Source organism: Squalius cephalus (genome assembly GCF_949319135.1).
Source record: "Squalius cephalus genome assembly, chromosome: 2".
Classification (NCBI taxonomy): Eukaryota; Metazoa; Chordata; class Actinopteri; order Cypriniformes; family Leuciscidae; genus Squalius; species Squalius cephalus.
In genome coordinates, this window is record NC_137123.1 from 17,574,279 (window position 1) to 17,591,098 (window position 16,820).

General features: G+C 36.1%; 1 protein-coding gene across 1 annotated transcript; it reads left to right on the plus strand.

Moving 5' to 3' along the window:
- The first annotated feature begins 1,423 nt into the window (after nucleotides 1-1,423).
- On the plus strand, nucleotides 1,424-15,756 carry patl1 (PAT1 homolog 1, processing body mRNA decay factor). The gene is made up of 18 exons (XM_079854025.1): nucleotides 1,424-1,526; nucleotides 2,271-2,373; nucleotides 3,256-3,656; nucleotides 4,924-4,998; nucleotides 5,088-5,285; nucleotides 6,167-6,268; nucleotides 6,901-6,987; nucleotides 7,765-7,958; nucleotides 8,043-8,193; nucleotides 8,588-8,702; nucleotides 8,878-8,975; nucleotides 9,234-9,293; nucleotides 9,732-9,877; nucleotides 10,398-10,557; nucleotides 10,881-11,006; nucleotides 11,094-11,185; nucleotides 13,990-14,139; nucleotides 15,220-15,756. Exons 1-18 carry the CDS (start codon nucleotides 1,512-1,514, stop codon nucleotides 15,239-15,241), a joined length of 2,295 nt encoding a protein of 764 aa, XP_079710151.1. The 5' UTR covers nucleotides 1,424-1,511; the 3' UTR covers nucleotides 15,242-15,756.
- Nucleotides 15,757-16,820: the final 1,064 nt, after the last annotated feature.

The following is a 16,820-nucleotide window of genomic DNA, read 5'->3' on the forward strand; positions in this document are numbered from 1 at the left end:
AAGAACTTTAAACATTCATTTGCTTGTAAGACTCCTCTATTGTGGCATACTTGTAAGATAAAGAGTAGTTAATTTAAGAATTTCATGAAGGTATGTAACCTGATTGTAGTGTTGGGGGGTAACGCATTACATGTAACACTACGTAATCAGATTACTTTTTTCAAGTTACTAGTAAAGTAACAAATTACTTTTACATTGTCAACAAAATAGCTGTTACTTTTTCAAACTAGTAACGCAAGTTACTTAGTTCTACACTAAATGTGTGCAGACATTTACTCATCTCCCTTGCACAAAAACAGATCAATATTCCTCAAAATGAATAAAAAATGTGAAATGCAAACTCAGAATATTACACTAACCTGCAATGATTAATTATGTTCAATTACACAAATATACTTCATGTATTTAATCTCACTTTATTAAACAATGTCTTTGCTGATGACCTTCGATGATCCATTTCAACTATACATTTTTTTGCAACCATGAGCAAAAATGACTTTAGATAGCATCACATTTGTTTAATTTTTGGTTTTTATTGCTGATGTGTTTAACTTTCTTTTCCTGTTTTCTAAATTTGGAAAGATGTTTGTTAATCTGTTTATGAACATTTTCTTGGGCGTTTTCATTGTTGTTTATGACTGTTCTGTTTGGTTTTTCTAACTTTATTGAATCAAAAGGAGTGTGTTTTACCGTCACTTGCCCAATTCCATTCTGAACCTAATCTAGTAAACAAAAAAACTTTTTTAAAAGGAACTGTGTATCTAAACAGTTCTAACTTCTAATCAAATGAACACAATTTAAAGCTGTTTAAGAGCCTGTGGTTTCTTTAAAACCTATGTGCTGATATACAATTTGTTATTCGTGTGCATTATTTAATTTACATTTATTTCATTGTACTTTGTATTTCATTAACTAAGCACTACAAAATTGAATTGATATAGAGACCTTTCTGTAATTTATGTCTCAAACATGGTATTGTATTGGCTACACATTGAATATTTACACCATTATTGTCAAGAAGGGGGAAAAAAAAGAAAGAAAATTATTCATTGAAGTCATGCTAAAACATTTGTAGAGTTAAATTCATGGTCACTTGTTTCACAGCTAGCTATTACAAAAATGCTTTGCATAATAGCCTAGCATTTTAATAGCATTATGATTTTTAAATATTTTCTTAACTTTCTTAAACCATAATTCATATTATGGCATATCATATTATGAAAATTAAAAACCCATGGAATGTGAACAGGATTCTTTCCCCCAGTGGAATCTCTATCATAATTTGAAATACATTTCCAATATCAATTGGATTTTAATAGAATTCCAACTGGATACAAAACTGAATTTTGAAATGTGCAAATAAATAACAATATTATGGTCAGCAATAGAGTCGTATCGTGATTTCGCTTCACTCTTCAAGCTCGCGCGCGTGAGGAATCCTGTGCAGAAGCGCGCGCGGCGTCTCGCGCAGCAGCAGTATTAAACGAGATCATTTTTTAAAACACAGATACATGTTCCGTTTTCAGGTAAATATGTCCTTTCTTAATATGGTGTACGTCGAAATCGCCACGTTTAAAGAAAAGTAATGTGAAGGGTTCTGTTTAGAAGATTTATACTCAGATTTTGATGGAAAATTACGGCTTTGTTTTTCGACACCACAGAGTTAGCGAGCTAAAATTGTTTGTAAGGCCTAACCGTCCGTTTTCTCTGGTGCTGATATTGGATAAAATGTTAAGGAATCATGAAATATGCTTGTGTCCTTGGCATATACCCTCCGTTTTGCGTTCAGTGTTCCCCAGATGTGTGATATTAAACCTTTGGCCTTGTTAGCATGTTAGCGAGGCCGCGCTAGTAACGTTACGTCAACTAACAAAAGCAATGTAAGTTAAACCTAATGGGATTATTGAAACTTTCCAAGCATTTTCAATTCATCTGGCGACTGTGAGCATGATTTTATCAGGGCAAAAGAGTTTCTGCGAGATTTCTGATCTGTTTCGCAGTGTTCAATATCATCAAGTGTTACTGCGTTTAGCAGTTTACATAATCAGTGTTGATAACGTGTATTACGCATTTCTAATACCTGATGCATCTTTTGTGTGTTCATTATTGAGATTAATACACCCTAACACTGAACATGTTTGGGTGAGCACAGTGTTATACCTGTGGATGTGGACACAGCAGCATCTTTCCCTGAGATCTCTGTTTTCCTCCTCCCTTACTTTTCTATGATTTGCAAATGTACTCTATACTGTTTCTGTGTTGTTTTGTAGTCTTTTGACGATGACTGCACCCTGGAGGAGGAGGAAGGGTTGGGAGAGGAAGAAGAGGAAATTGACCAGTTCAATGATGACACTTTCGGTGCAGGGGCAATCGGTAAATCTTCCACCTGGAATTATGGGTTTACCCTTTAAAGCCTAACGTGTCGTATTTGATAAATGAATCTCTAAATTACCACCATTATCAAAACCTTGCTGCCTTCAAGGCCTTCTGCCCTCTGATACTTGTTTAGCAAGTAAATGGCATTTTATTATCATTGTAAAAATGTCCACCCTCAGGTCGTGGTACACGTGTAATTTTCCTGTGAATTCTTTAATTGTTTTGATAAAGTAACAGAAGAATGTCTTTTATATTGTTAGAAAATTATCAAATTTAATGGATGGAAGCAACTTGCTTATCCATACATCATTTTTTAGAAAATAATCTTGTTAAAATATATCAAATATGATCTATAAAGCTTTTGAGGAGCGTGTATTTGTTCATCTCTCAATCATCACTATATTGCACCGTTTCATAATTAAAACTGAGATTTAGCCTAATACAGAGGATTGGTCTTAAAAATAAGCAGTTAAATATCATCTCACTAAGACATATTATTGGGAGATATATTGCATTTTATATATATACTGTTCAAAAGTAAGTCTCTTCTGCTCACCTAGACTGCATTTATTTGATCGAAAATACAGAAAAAATTGTGAAATATTATTACAATTTAAAATAGCTTCAACTTTCGATTTTCTGTCCGATCAAGTCATGTCCTATCGAACGGATTAGAAAAGACTGATGCCACCCCTCTCAACCCGATTGAAATTTCAATGGGTTCGGGCATTTTAATTCCGACTGAGGTGTTTAGATGGAGCATTTCCATTCGGATCGGACTTAAAAACTGTTTGTAATCGGAATACAATGCTTCATGCAAACTCACCTATTGACGTCAGATAGTAACATCACCTCATTAAAGTATATTTTCCTCTCTAGATGATGATTGGCAGGAGCAGCACGCCCGCCTCGCAGAGCTGGACGAGCTCGTGCGAGATGATCTGCCGGGAGCGGACGATGCCTCCTCCGGTGACCTTCCTCCTGCTGGCAGCAATGCCAAGCCTTCGCCCCTCCCTGCGCCTTCCTCTTCCTCCCGGCTTTACCCTGACATAGATGAGCGGGCTGGCGGTGACCTGGCGGAGTCATTGACTCGTCTCATCTTGGGCTCGGATCCTGCTATTGCTGGAGTGGGCACCGCCAGCTCGGACAGATCTCACCTTCCTCCGACTCTGCCCGGTCAGACTCCTCATCCCTCAGCGTTAGCTGGACTGTCTCCTCTGCAGTTGAGCTACCAACATCACCAGCATCTCCTGCACAGAGGGCCGGCTCCTCTTTCACAGGTTTGTGTGATCATATCTAGGGATGCATTATTCGATCCGATTATTCTTTATATTTAAAAGCCGATAACCGATATATTGTCTGATAAATGCAAATTTTTATATAATTTTTGAGAGCCTGATTACAAAAACAGTTTCACCATTAAAATCCATGTCCCAAGCACACAATTATTAGCCTGACTACGTCAGACCTCCTACTTCCGTTCAATTTCATTTCGCTTCTGTAGTCAGTCTGAGATAGCAGCGTATCTTTCAGTTTTCCACCGGCCTGAAAACAGCCGGGCCAATCAACGAACAGAGGGCGGGCTGAGAGCCGTGACGTAGATGCTGATTGTACCGTGGATGCGTAGATTTTTACTTCACATAATCTGCAAAAGTCGCGCACAGCCATGTTCACTCCGGTATTTCGCTCGATGGTTTTGTTTTCGCATCATACATGTGTTTACAGTGGAAGTTAGATGCGGCTGAGCATGCGCATAACACACGCCATAACCAAACGTTATGTGATTGGCTTACGGGTAACCAATGATTTTAAACTTCAGACAAGCGCCCCCCGCGTGAGAGAAAACACTTCTCTATTATGCTATTCCAGACTCTGTCTACGAAGCAAAGTGAAGTAGCAGAGTCTGGTATTACCAGGCTACACAATTATAATGATGATCTCAATATACTTTTATGTAGCCGATATGACTAGACTTGCGCTTCACATGTTGCACTTAACTGTATTTTCCTTTTTTGAAGTGATATTTCAAGCAATTCCAAATCATGTTGACAACAATAGTGCTTATCTGAAGTGTCTCAGCTAAAGGAAATAATCCATTATTTATCGGCTTTAATACATCGGACAAATTTTCTTATTGGGCCGATAATGATAACATTAAAAGTGAACATATATCGGCCGATACCGATATGGTGTCCAATATATCGTGCATCCCTAATCGTATCCCCATAATATTATGCCATTATTAATATGAATTAGTATCTAATTTGTAAATCAGATACATGAAAATGGCATCATCATGGTGTGGTCTGTAACTTTTATAGGGTATGGCATTATGTCATGTTGATTAATTTAAATAAAACCCCAAATCGCAATATGGCTCAGTGCGATAATTTAATAGCTAAGACTGTGATTTAATGAAATATAAATAGCTGAAAGTTTCAAAGTGAAGTGCGGCATTGTGTTCTTTTACAAGTTTTCAATGTCAAATTTTTTTTTACAGTTAAATTACAATATTAATTATTCTTGTTTTAATATTTCCCCCCATAGATAAACTCTCACAGTATTTGGGAGAACAATATGGGCTTCGGTCCTGTTAACTCTGGATTAGTCTCTCAAAAAGAGGTAAAGCACTTATACATAAAACGGCTTCTTCAAGTTAACTATGAAGTCTTTCAGTGCTGTTCTTCTAATCTTCTTGATTCACTACTCAGGACAAAACACTTATGTCCATTATCAAAGAGGTCGGGCTTCCAAATCGGCCTCCTAAACTCCGAGAAGAAGGGCGAGATTTGTCCGAAAGGGTTCCTCCTCCTCGGTCCTCCTCACCTGTGATTGGAAGTCCACCTGTAAGAGCTGTGCCTATTGGAACACCTCCAAAACAGCCCATGAGTCAAATCCTCAATCAGCAGGTAAGGTGGCATCCTGTCCACAATTTAAGACATTAATATATTTCAGCAACCGGATGCATTAAATTGGATCAATTTACTGACTGTAAAGATTTTTACATTGTTATAAAAAAAAATCTATCTTAAATAAACGCTGCTCTTTTGAGCTTTCCATTCATCAAAGAACCATACAAAATGATCATGGTTTGCACACAAAAACAAATTTCTACATTGACATTATTAAATGTTTCTTGAGCATCAAATCATATTAGAGTGATTTCTGAAGGATCATGTGACACTGAAGACTGGAGTAATGATGCTGAAAATTCAGCTTTGATCACAGGAATAAATTACATTTTAACATATATTCACATAGAAGACAGTTATTTTAAATTGTAATAATTCACAATTTTTTAGTTTTTACTGTATTTTTGATACAGAACAACAACAAATTATTACCTTTTCACTTCACAATAAAAGAACCATGTTTGCAGTTGTGCCACACTTACATGTGAGAATATACAAATTGCTGGAAAAAAAAACTTTTTCAGTGATCTCAACAGCTTTAAAACTACTGATATTTATCAAATTTGTTTTTCATTGTGTTTCATTGATGCCTTAGTATTTAGTTTTATTATTAAGACACCATTTTAAATGGTTTTCTCATTTGTTCAGACAGTTTGACCACCTGACATTTTGGATGTTAAAGTATTATTTAAATGTACTAAAAATGAATTCAAACTAAATAGGTTTTATAGATTAAAGTGATATGTCATGAATTTATCAAATTACTTTAAAAGGAAATAATGCACACGTGTATGTACACAATGTACACGTCATGTCATTGACCCTTATGAGTGATGCAAAAGATTTCAACTGAATCAAGATGTTTCTTTTGTCTTTAGAATAATCACCCCTCAGCCATTCACGTGAGAGCCTCTGTGCCACTGCGTTACCCACCTCCCTTCCCTGAGCGTCTGTCCCCCAACAACCTCCTCAGCATCGCTGTGAGTCCCACATCACTTCACAAAGTCAACATCAGCCACCTGATGCTGCTGCTGTAATACAGTGGAATAAGTGAACAGTTTGATGCCTATTTGCTCACCCTGGAGGTGGCTCTCTTTAGGGGACATCTAATGTATGACTTGATTTTACAAGTCAAACAATATGGTTTCATATCTTTTTTTTTTTTTTCATTCTTGACGAAATTAGTTTATAGTTTCTATTATTTATGGATTTGTCTATTGATATTTCTGTTACTGATACCTTTCCAGTGATATCTTATTATTATTATTTGTTGTTTTTACTATTGGTATATCTGTTATACTTTACAGCTACTCTCTGGTTTATATTCTCTGGTTTATATGCTTACACACACACACACACACACACACACACACACACACACACACACACACACACACACACACACACACACACACACACACATACATATGCTGTCATCAGAATTGACTTATGTTGGCTGTTTAGTTAGTTTGTTTGTCCTATTTATTTTGCATTAAGCACATGTATATACTGTAGTCTCAATTTGTGTTTGCATATTTATGAAAAAGGTTTCATGTTTATTTTGAATGGTTTTGAACAGTATTGAAATGAGTGTTTTCTTCTGCTCTTTCAGAACTCGCCATTGTCTCATTCTCCGTTCCCTGCTGGTGTTGGTCCTGTTTTGTCTCAGATACAAAGAGCCCAAATGCTCAACTCTCAGGTGAGTGAATCCTCAAACCAGTTCCCAAGAATTTCATTTAACAGATTTTGTTCTTGAATGTATAATTTCTTGGAGAGGATCAGATAATTTCTAGACTTGACATAAACTGCTGTAAGATAAGACTTTAATACAGTATAGTAGACAGTAATGGCATACACAGTATATAGTGTATATATACAGTCAAACCAAAATCTATTCAGACACCTTCAACATTTCTCACATTATCACAGGTTATTTGCTATAGTTTAGAAAATGGTAATAAATTATGACGAACTCAGTTATCAAATCAGTTGATATTTCTCTGGTTTTGTTCATATAACAAAACTTACATAAACTTTCTCACAAATGAATTAGGTTGAATAGCTGTCAGCTGTTTAATTTAAGTACACAATTAGATAATACCAATTTAGGTCAACCTATTACCAAACAATGCTTAGTTTTGTTCAGTCTGTGGTGTAAAAAGGTAGCATTATTAGCAATTTCAGAAAAAACACTTGAACAAAACATGGTCAGGTCAAAGTGTCTGAATAATTTTTGGTCCTGAATTTTTATACATTTTACTGGTAGTCCACTATATGAAGAATATTTGGGTATAATGTCACAGTTTACTTTATTTTGCTATCCTCACTTACATAAATGAACTATAGTGTCCTGCACCCACTAGTAAAAAAAAATCAAAAATGATATCTGGTGTCTGAATAATTTTTGGTTTGACTGTACCATAGAAACATGACAGACTCAGTTTTTATCTTGTGCTTCGCTCTTCATGTTTGACAGTTCCAGCGTGGTCCAGCTCCTCCATTATTACAGGGGGGCATTGGGGGTTTCAGGCCGTTCTTTGGGCCGTCTGGTCCTAGAATGGGTCCCCATGGGCCCCCTCTCAGCCACGCACCTATCCGACACAACACCACCCACCTGCACCCGCAGCACCGCAGGATGCTCAACCAGAGGATGCAGAACAGAGGCCTGGGGTGGGTACCATCAGCTGCTGCCCTGGATCAAGCACCACTTTGAAAAGCCCCATGTAAATGTTTCTGTGTCTCTCATGTGCTCAGTGATCACGTCGGCGGGAGAGGTGTTGGAGACAGGAAAAACCGAGATCCTTACAGCAATCTAATGACTCAAAGAGAGAAGGAATGGGTAGCGAGAATCCAAATGATGCAGCTTCAAAGCACAGATCCGTATTTGGATGACTACTATTACCAGGTTATCACTCTTTTACCCACATGCACAAAGACTGACACGACATTTCAAATGAAACCCTTTGTAATTGTGCAACTACAGTTGTCAACATTTGAAGTGGATCAAAAAAGTTAATCAAAGTTGTCCTAAGACAAGAACGGGTATTGTTCAAAATTCATGTGTAACTTTGAAAGGTTTTAATCCACTTCAAATGTTGACTACTGTAGCATAGGACATGCACATGTATCTACCTCTCATCTTATCTAACCTTCAAACTTCAAGCTTTTAAAACCATTTCAATCTTGAATTCCTCAATCTTACAGCTTGGTAAAATATTTCTATTAGTTCTTTTTTTCTTTTTCTTTTTTAATATGAGCAAAATCATTGTTGATGATGCTTAACCATTCTTATTTTTTAGAATTACTATGAGAAAATGGAGAAGCGTCAGGAGCGGGACAGAGACAACAGGAAGGAACACACCACCAAACTCATCACTCCTCAGGTGGCCAAACTGGAGCACACCTATCGGCCAGGTAAAAACAATATGCAAAACGGTGACCTTTATTAAAATATCTGTCTTAACAATCACATAAGTTCAACCAGGGTCCAAAATTAATATTTTGTTATTGGCTATTTAATTGTGCATTTATTTCAGGACATGATGTGTCAAATGGTCTAATACTCTGTGTGATTGTTTTTGGTTCACAGTGCAGTTTGCCGGCTCGTTAGGAAAACTCACTGTCTCCAGTGTGAACAATCCAAGGAAAATGATTGATGCCGTGGTAACCACTCGCAGTGATGATGAGGTCAGAACTCTAAACTCCCGCCCCTTTTATATAAAACCACTTATGAGGCTCTTCTCTTGATATGTATTTTTTGGTAACTTGTAAGTAGACCCACACTGCTTTGCAAATATGCACACACACAAAAAATAAATAATCACCACAGAATCTTTCTTAACCTAGTAAGGTTTTTTCTTCATGAATAAATGGTTTATTCAAAAGGTATATGTTAGGGAATGGAACAGTTTCTTTGTACCAATGGTCATTTTTGTCATTTTACAGGAAAAAAGAGAGAAGCAGGTGTGGAATAAAAGACGACAAATCCTTTACACTGTGGAGAAGGTAAGAGTGTAAATAAAGAAATAATGAGCCTTTATAGCCATTAGCCATGCAGGCTGTCAAAATAAAATTCATATTTTTATCAAATTTACATATGTATCTAATTTAAAATAAATCCATATTTATTTAAAATATGTTCCCGTTCCACTAAACGCAAAAAAAGTACTCTGTGATTGGTGCCTCAGCTCTTTGTATTAAATTATGCATAAATACATGATGCTGTTATGTTTATAATTGTTCATGCAATTTACGAAATATTAGATTTATAAATGTTAGTTTAAAGCTATGCACTTTTTTTTGTTATTTCATTGCTTTGAATAAACAATTTAATGGCAAAAGTTTTTTTTTTTCCCACTAAATTCGAATTTAGTTTTTCAGCCATTTTGAAAGCACAAGTAGCCATAGTATTTTTATTAAAAATCTGTGTATATTGTTATGCAGATGTACAGTCTACTGCTAGAAGTTCAAGACTTTGAGAAGAAGTTCTTGCAAACCCCTGAGCACCAAAGAGATGCCCTGCTAGAACAGCATAAAACCCACACGCTGCAGCTCTACAACTCCCTCCGAGAAAAAGAGTGGGACGACCGGTGAGTGCCACAGAAGAGCCACATGACGATAGGCATTCACTTGCTCGATTAAGCTAATTAAAGCCCAGTCCAGGATCCTTTGACTCAGATTCTGGACTGTTTTGACCATTTCTGAATAAGCAAAAAGCTTGGAAATCCCATTGTTGTAATAAGTATATAATCACTTTTTTAATAAATAATTAAGACCTGGTTTCACAGACAGGGCTTAGATTAAGCCAGAATTAGGCCTTAGTTCAATTAAGATAAATAAATGTGCCTTAAAACAACATTACTGATGTGCATCTTGAGACAAAACAATGGCACTGACATATTTTAAGATATATCAGTATAAGTTGCTTTCAGTTACAACAGCTCAAACATGCATTTTAGTCTGGGACTAGCTTAAGCCCCGTCTGTGAAACCGAGGTCAAGTGTGTGAAACAGCATAGCTTTTGCTTTAGTCAAGAATTGTGTGAAATCACTGATATTGGTATCAACTTCTGAAGATTTGAGATCCTAACAGATCTCCATCCTTCTGCAGAGTGAGCGATGAGCAGTGCTTGATGATCATGTCAGTGCGGAAGGGGAAACGCCTCATCTCCAGACTCCTCCCCTTCCTGCTACAGCCTCAGGCTGCTGCTGTTATCATGGGAATAGCCAGGAACCTTCCAGCGCTGGCCAAGAAAGACAAACAAGACCAGGTATAACCTCAGACGATGCATCTTAAGCCGGGGACGCACTTAACGACTGTGAGGCCGATTACTTACGACTGATCATGCCCAAGCGCGCAGAGACAGTTGCCTTCAGTCGATGTTTAAAATCTATTCCAGTTGTTAGAAACAGTCTGTAAGTGTGTTCACTTCAATGTTTCAGCTTGTCGTTAAATGTGTCCCCGGCTTTAGTGAAGAGAATAAGATGTGTAAACCCAATTCAATGTAGCAAGTCTTGTAGGTTAAGAGTAGCGCTCGGATAAAGGAGTGTGCTTTTATCTTAAATTTCCTCGCCTGCATGTTTTCTTTCTTAGGTACTGTGTTGGTTGGTGGAGCCAGTCACAGCAGTAATCCAGGCCATGTCGAGTACTTCCCTCACTGATCTCCTTCAGGAGCTGCAGGGCAGGGAAGGACAGCTTCCCCTCGTGCTGCAAAATAAGGTGTTACTGGCAAATTCATTTGTGTTTATAATGGCATAGTGCATCGACCTTGTTTGACTAAACCAAAGATGATGTTGTGTTTGTCAGTTCGGCGTGACGCTGCTGTATCTGATTCTGAGTGAAGGAGAGCGGATGCAGAGCTCGGATCCCAACTGTCAGCTCATGGATGATAACCGCTGGTGAGCATCTGTCTATTAAACCAGTTCAACTCATATAAATGCTAGTCTTTTCAAAGGCTTTCTTGAAATAAAGTGTTACTTGTTGCAGTATTTCATCATCATTAGTTTTTGGCTGTCTTGTCTTTACTCTTTCTTCTATGAGAGAAATATTATTTTCAGTCAAAACGGGGGGAAATATGAATAACTGTGTTGCAGGTTGATTAAAGGTGTGCACCTACATTTTCTGCCTGTGCTCCTAAAAATGTTCAGTTAGGGGCTACAGTGCTCCTTGTAAAAACAATTTGTCTGGAACGCTTGCCATAACATGCTGACTTATGTGGACCCACTTTTATTTGAGGAAATATGTTTATAATAGGCTATTAGGGTTGAACTTTGGTCCTTGATTCAGTTTATTTGAATAAATATATGTCTATAATGTTGCTTAAAGGGATATTTCACCGCTGGAAAGGTGAATGTGTATTTAAATTGGGTCATTTATGTAGTAGAAATGTCAAATTATTTTAGAAGTTGGTGCTTTCTAGACTGAGAAAAGCCAGAAAATGTATTTTTGGCTCATGTGGATGAAAGACAACAACTCCCAGAATGCACTTGCTTCGCTGCCCTACGAGGCCACTCCCAAGCCACGCCTACCGGTTACAGAGGGCAGTATCGGAAGAAATGATACAACTAGTCTTCTAGTTGACTCGAAACTGAAAAGACGCCATTTTATCGTGAGATCCCCCTATGGGCAGGTTGAACACATGCGGAACTAGCTCCTCCTACTGGCTGTAGTCTCTCGCCTCTGGACAAAAAAGCCTCCGATGACGCGAAATGACGATTTTTGCGTCATCTGAGGTTTTTTTCCAGACACACAATACAGAAATTAAAGTATCCCTTTAAGTGAACGCTTAAGTTTAATATACAATGATCATAATGCAAGGCAAGCACATTGCATGTTTCTGACCTGTTTTAGCAGCATTCTGTATAGGATTTGACTGTTCATAGATTGAGGAGTATTTCAAATGGATCCGCATATACAGATGCATGGGGGCGGGACTAGTTGTGCACATCCATAGAGATAACCTTACATAACTTGTTAAAGTGAACTTTTTGTGAAAATCAATATTTCAAAACATTTTACTTATTGTATGTATTGAAAACAGACAAACAGAGGATTTTAGGGGAGGAGACCATAGTAATTGTTTATAGGGAATATTAACTGCTTTTTAAGAATGTAAGGGGATGAACTGAAGTTTTCAAGAGGGTCGCTGACCAACAGAGGTCATGCTGTTCGTGTAAGAGCTGCATTTTGACTGAGATGCACTCAAAACTGAACACAAGCCGCCTCCTTCCATCACACTCTTGATAGATATATTGTTTCTTTAATCCTTCTCCCTCTCATGTTTCAAGTCTAGTCTGCAAATGCTGTCAGATAGAGCTAGTGAATAACGCTTCTCTCTGTAGTCAAGGTCAGCAAGCCTAGGGAGAGTCTAGGAAGTCAGATAAAATATTTCCAATTAAAAATGATTTATGTGCATAAGGTAAGCACATTATGGGATGTTGAGGAAGACCAAGGTGGATGAAGGTGAACCAGAAGTGTATATACAGTATGATAATCTGTTCATTTATTTTTCAATCAACTTTGAAAGTCTTTGTTCAACTATATAAATATGTACAGTACCAGTCAAAAGTTTGGAAACATTACTATTTTTAATGTTTTTGAAAGAAGTCTCTTATGCTCATCAAGCCTGCAGTTAAAAAACAAAAAACAAAAAAAGAACAGTAATATTATGAAATATTATTACAATTTAAAATAATGGTTCTCTTTTTTAATATACTTTAAAATGTAATTTATTTTTGTGATGCAAAGCTGAATTTTCATCAGCAAGTACTCCAGTCTTTGGTGTCTTATGATCCTTCAGAAATCATTCTAATATGATGATTTATGATCAATGTTGGAAACAGTTGTGCTGCTTAATATTTTTTTTATAACCTGAGATACTTTTTTCAGGATTATTTGATGAATAAAAAGTTAAAAAGAACTGTATTTATTTAGAATAGAAATCTTTTGTAACAATATACACTACCGTTCAAAAGTTTGGGAACAATAACTATTGTTTTTTTTAAGAAATTAGTACTTTAATTCAACAAGGATGCGTTAAATTGATAAAAGGTGATGGTAACGATTTATATTGTTAGAAATGTTTTTATTTTGAATAAATGCTGTTTTTATGAATAAATGCTGTTAACGTTTTACTCATCAATGAATTCTGAAAAAAGTATTCCAAAAAAATATATTAAACAGCACAACTGTTTCCATCATTGATAATAACTGAGTATCAAGTCATCATATTAGAATGATTTCTGAAGGATCATAAGACACCAAAGACTGGAGTACTTGCTGATGAAAATTCAGCTTTGCATCACAAAAATAAATTACATTTTAAAGTATATTAAAAAAGAGAACCATTATTTTAAATTGTAATAATATTTCAAAATATTACCGTTTTTTTTGTTTGTTTTTGTTTTTTAACTGCAGGCTCGATGAGCATAAGAGACTTCTTTCAAAAACATTAAAAATAGTAATGTTTCCAAACTTTTGACTGGTACTGTATGGTTGTACTGAATAAATACTCTGTATTTTAAAGCTCATTTTTTGTAGCTCTCTGAGGTATACTTTGGTAGTACCCTGGATTGCTGTTACAGATAAATAAATCATATGTGATTTTTTTATATATATATTTTTTAACCATTGAGTGGCCTGACTGCAATTTTACAGATGAATTTCCACCACACTTCCCAGTCTTTTCTTTTTCTGTTTCCAGGACTGAGTTGGTGTTCTCTGTGACCCGGGAGCTTTTGAAGGTCCCGTCCTCCGCGCTCTCATCACCCCTGTTCACTCCTCCAAACCTAGTGTCGCTGTTCTCTCGATACGTGGACCGGCAGAGACTCGAGCTCTTGCAGGAGAAGCTACAGTGAGTTTGTCCACAGAAACACACACAAGCTCAAGTTTTAAAATTGATATAAATAAGACATTAGGCCTGACTCATATTAATAAAATATTCAATATTCGAGATCTATTGACTGTGCATACTTGTGATTCCCATTTTTCTCAGTATATTAGTTAAAAAGTCATTGTTCTATTGAGAATTAATTTATTTATCCATCTATATATCAAGAATATATTAGGGCTATCAGCGTCAACCCATGAGATTAATTCAAAATCAATCCTTAACGCGTTAAAATAATTTAACGCAAATAAATTAATGAAGCATTAGCGTAATTTACATCACACCGTTAGATGACCTTAGAAGTCTATTCTAACCCTTTAACGCTTCTCTGTTTTCGATCAGATCATTTTAAGCCGCTAAACTCCGGGAAAGTTTTCTGTCTAATGATCCAGTAAGCAAATTCATGTAAACAATCAGACCAAACAAACCATATATGCGCTCTCAATGCACTGATTGCGCATTGTATTACACATTTCAGTACATTCAGGACATTGTTTCCACACACAATCAGGATAATGTTTTGATTTGTCACGTTTTTGTTTTTTCATCTTCATGTGGTCCTGTTTGGTATTGCAAAAAAAAATTCCATAGGTGCTTTGGTGCATAAATGTATGAATTATATTGACTCCTTATATCATATACCCCTGGTTTCACAGACAGGGCTTAAGACTAGTCCTAGACTAAAATGTAAGTCTGAGCTGTTTCCACTGAAATAAACTTGCACTGACTGATCTTAAAAATATATTAGTGCCTTTTTAGTTTTAAGATGCACATCGGTAATGTTTTTTTCTAAGCATGTTTATAAAAATTACTTAAATGTCCTAATTGATCTATGGTCTAATCCTGGCTTAGTCTAAGCCCTGTCTGTGAAACCGGGCCTTGGTGTCCTTTTGGAGTCTCCAAGTGTAGTCTCCTGTTTTTGAAAGACCTAATTTTACCTTGGAAAAAAAGCAGTTTTCTGATGGTTTACTTTGCTGGATATAGCAAATGATGACGATTGGGCCTTTTCATTTATATTGACCTTTTCTTCTTTCTTTTCTCCAGGATCACATCCCTGTCCAGGTAGAAGTGACTTCAAACGTGGCAGTCGTTGAGAGACGGACTGTTAGTATATTTGTGAACGAGCAGTTTTATGTGTGATATATGTTGGCGGGTGAGGCCAGGTCATTTTTCCTTTCTTGTTCAAGAGTCACAATAGCAGAATAATGTTTAAATAGTAATAAAACTGTTGTCCCTAGGTTTGTCAATAAAGGCGGTCAGGTATGTGTATTTTAGCTTCTGTTAGGGTCAGGAGCCAGGACAGGGACTTCATTGTGTGGCGACATTTCCCCCTGTGAAATAGCTCAATCATGACAAGATCAGACCTTATTTATAACACATAGATTTGAGGAGAAATTTGCTGTACATTAATATCTTAATTTTTCTTATACACTGCAGCTTGAGGTATGTTTGCAAAAGAGTGAATGTGCAAGTGTGTCTGTGAGTTTAAATGAAGGTCTGAACAAAGGTATTCTTCATTTTTAAGTATCTTGACATGATGCCTGTGTTAAAACATGAAATTAAAACTTTCTATTATACAAAGTTCGGTTGTGGTGTTTGGGTATCTTCAGCCAGTGCTCTGGGTTTCAACACTGGAAAACCTGGACTTTTCTAATGCACAGCAACACAACACCAAAAACCTTTCTGCACAATTTGAGATTACAGTGCATCAAAATATTTAATATGCTATTACACAAATGCATTTTCAACTATTTATTTTACAGTACTTTTTGCATGATACTTTTGACAAAGTAAGAACTTATATTCTCCATGAGTAAAATAAAGCCTGTTTTTAGGATCATTTGTTTTCATTCTCATGACAATTAAGCACGTTTTCCTCTCAAATTCCCATTACTGTAATCAAATGCATGTTTTGACAAATTTTACTTGTATACTGTATACTACTATTATAATTACCATTGTTCTCAGTGGTGATTCCCAGTGGTGAGTAACGCAAGCATGTCCATAATGTCTAATGGTGGCAACACATTTTAGTTTTAAAGGTTGGCTAAACTTATCCATTTTAAATAATTTTGCCATAACTACTTTTGTCAGCAAGTTCTAGACTCATTTCCTTTTCTCTACATGGTCTGTGTGCTAAATAGTGTTTTTATAATGAGAGCTCAAGAGGGAGGACACCCTTCAAACCCTTCCAGCCATGTTATCAGCTGACCTTCATGATACACACATTCCTATGAGAATTCACATACACAACAAGTGTCACTTTATAACTGAAATGTTAAGTTAAATGTAAATATAAAGTTTTTTTTTATTTTAATTCATTTTTTAATTATTTCTTCTGATAATCACATTATTATCAAGTAATTTAAAGATACACTATATGTAACTTTAGTTCTTTAGTAACTTTAGTATATGTTTGGGTCATTGACGAATAAGGTTTTTAAAAGTGTAAAAAAATAGAATGGAGATATAACTATATTTGAAACCATTTTTTAGTTTACTTAGTTTTTTTAGTTTAAGATTTTAGTGGTTTGTACAATCAATTAACACTGTTTTTTGTCATTTTTTACAAGATGGAAAAAATGTCACCAAAAAAGTAATTCGGTTTAACTATTGATTTGACATTGATGTTGAGATAGTATATA

What these genes read in the sequence shown, in the direction of transcription:
- patl1 (XM_079854025.1), top strand. An exon ending in CCCTCGTGCTGCAAAATAAG is followed by an intron (nt 11,007 to 11,093) that starts GTGTTACTGGCA and finishes TGTGTTTGTCAG; the next exon opens with TTCGGCGTGACGCTGCTGTA. An exon ending in CTCTTGCAGGAGAAGCTACA is followed by an intron (nt 14,140 to 15,219) that starts GTGAGTTTGTCC and finishes TCTTTTCTCCAG; the next exon opens with GATCACATCCCTGTCCAGGT.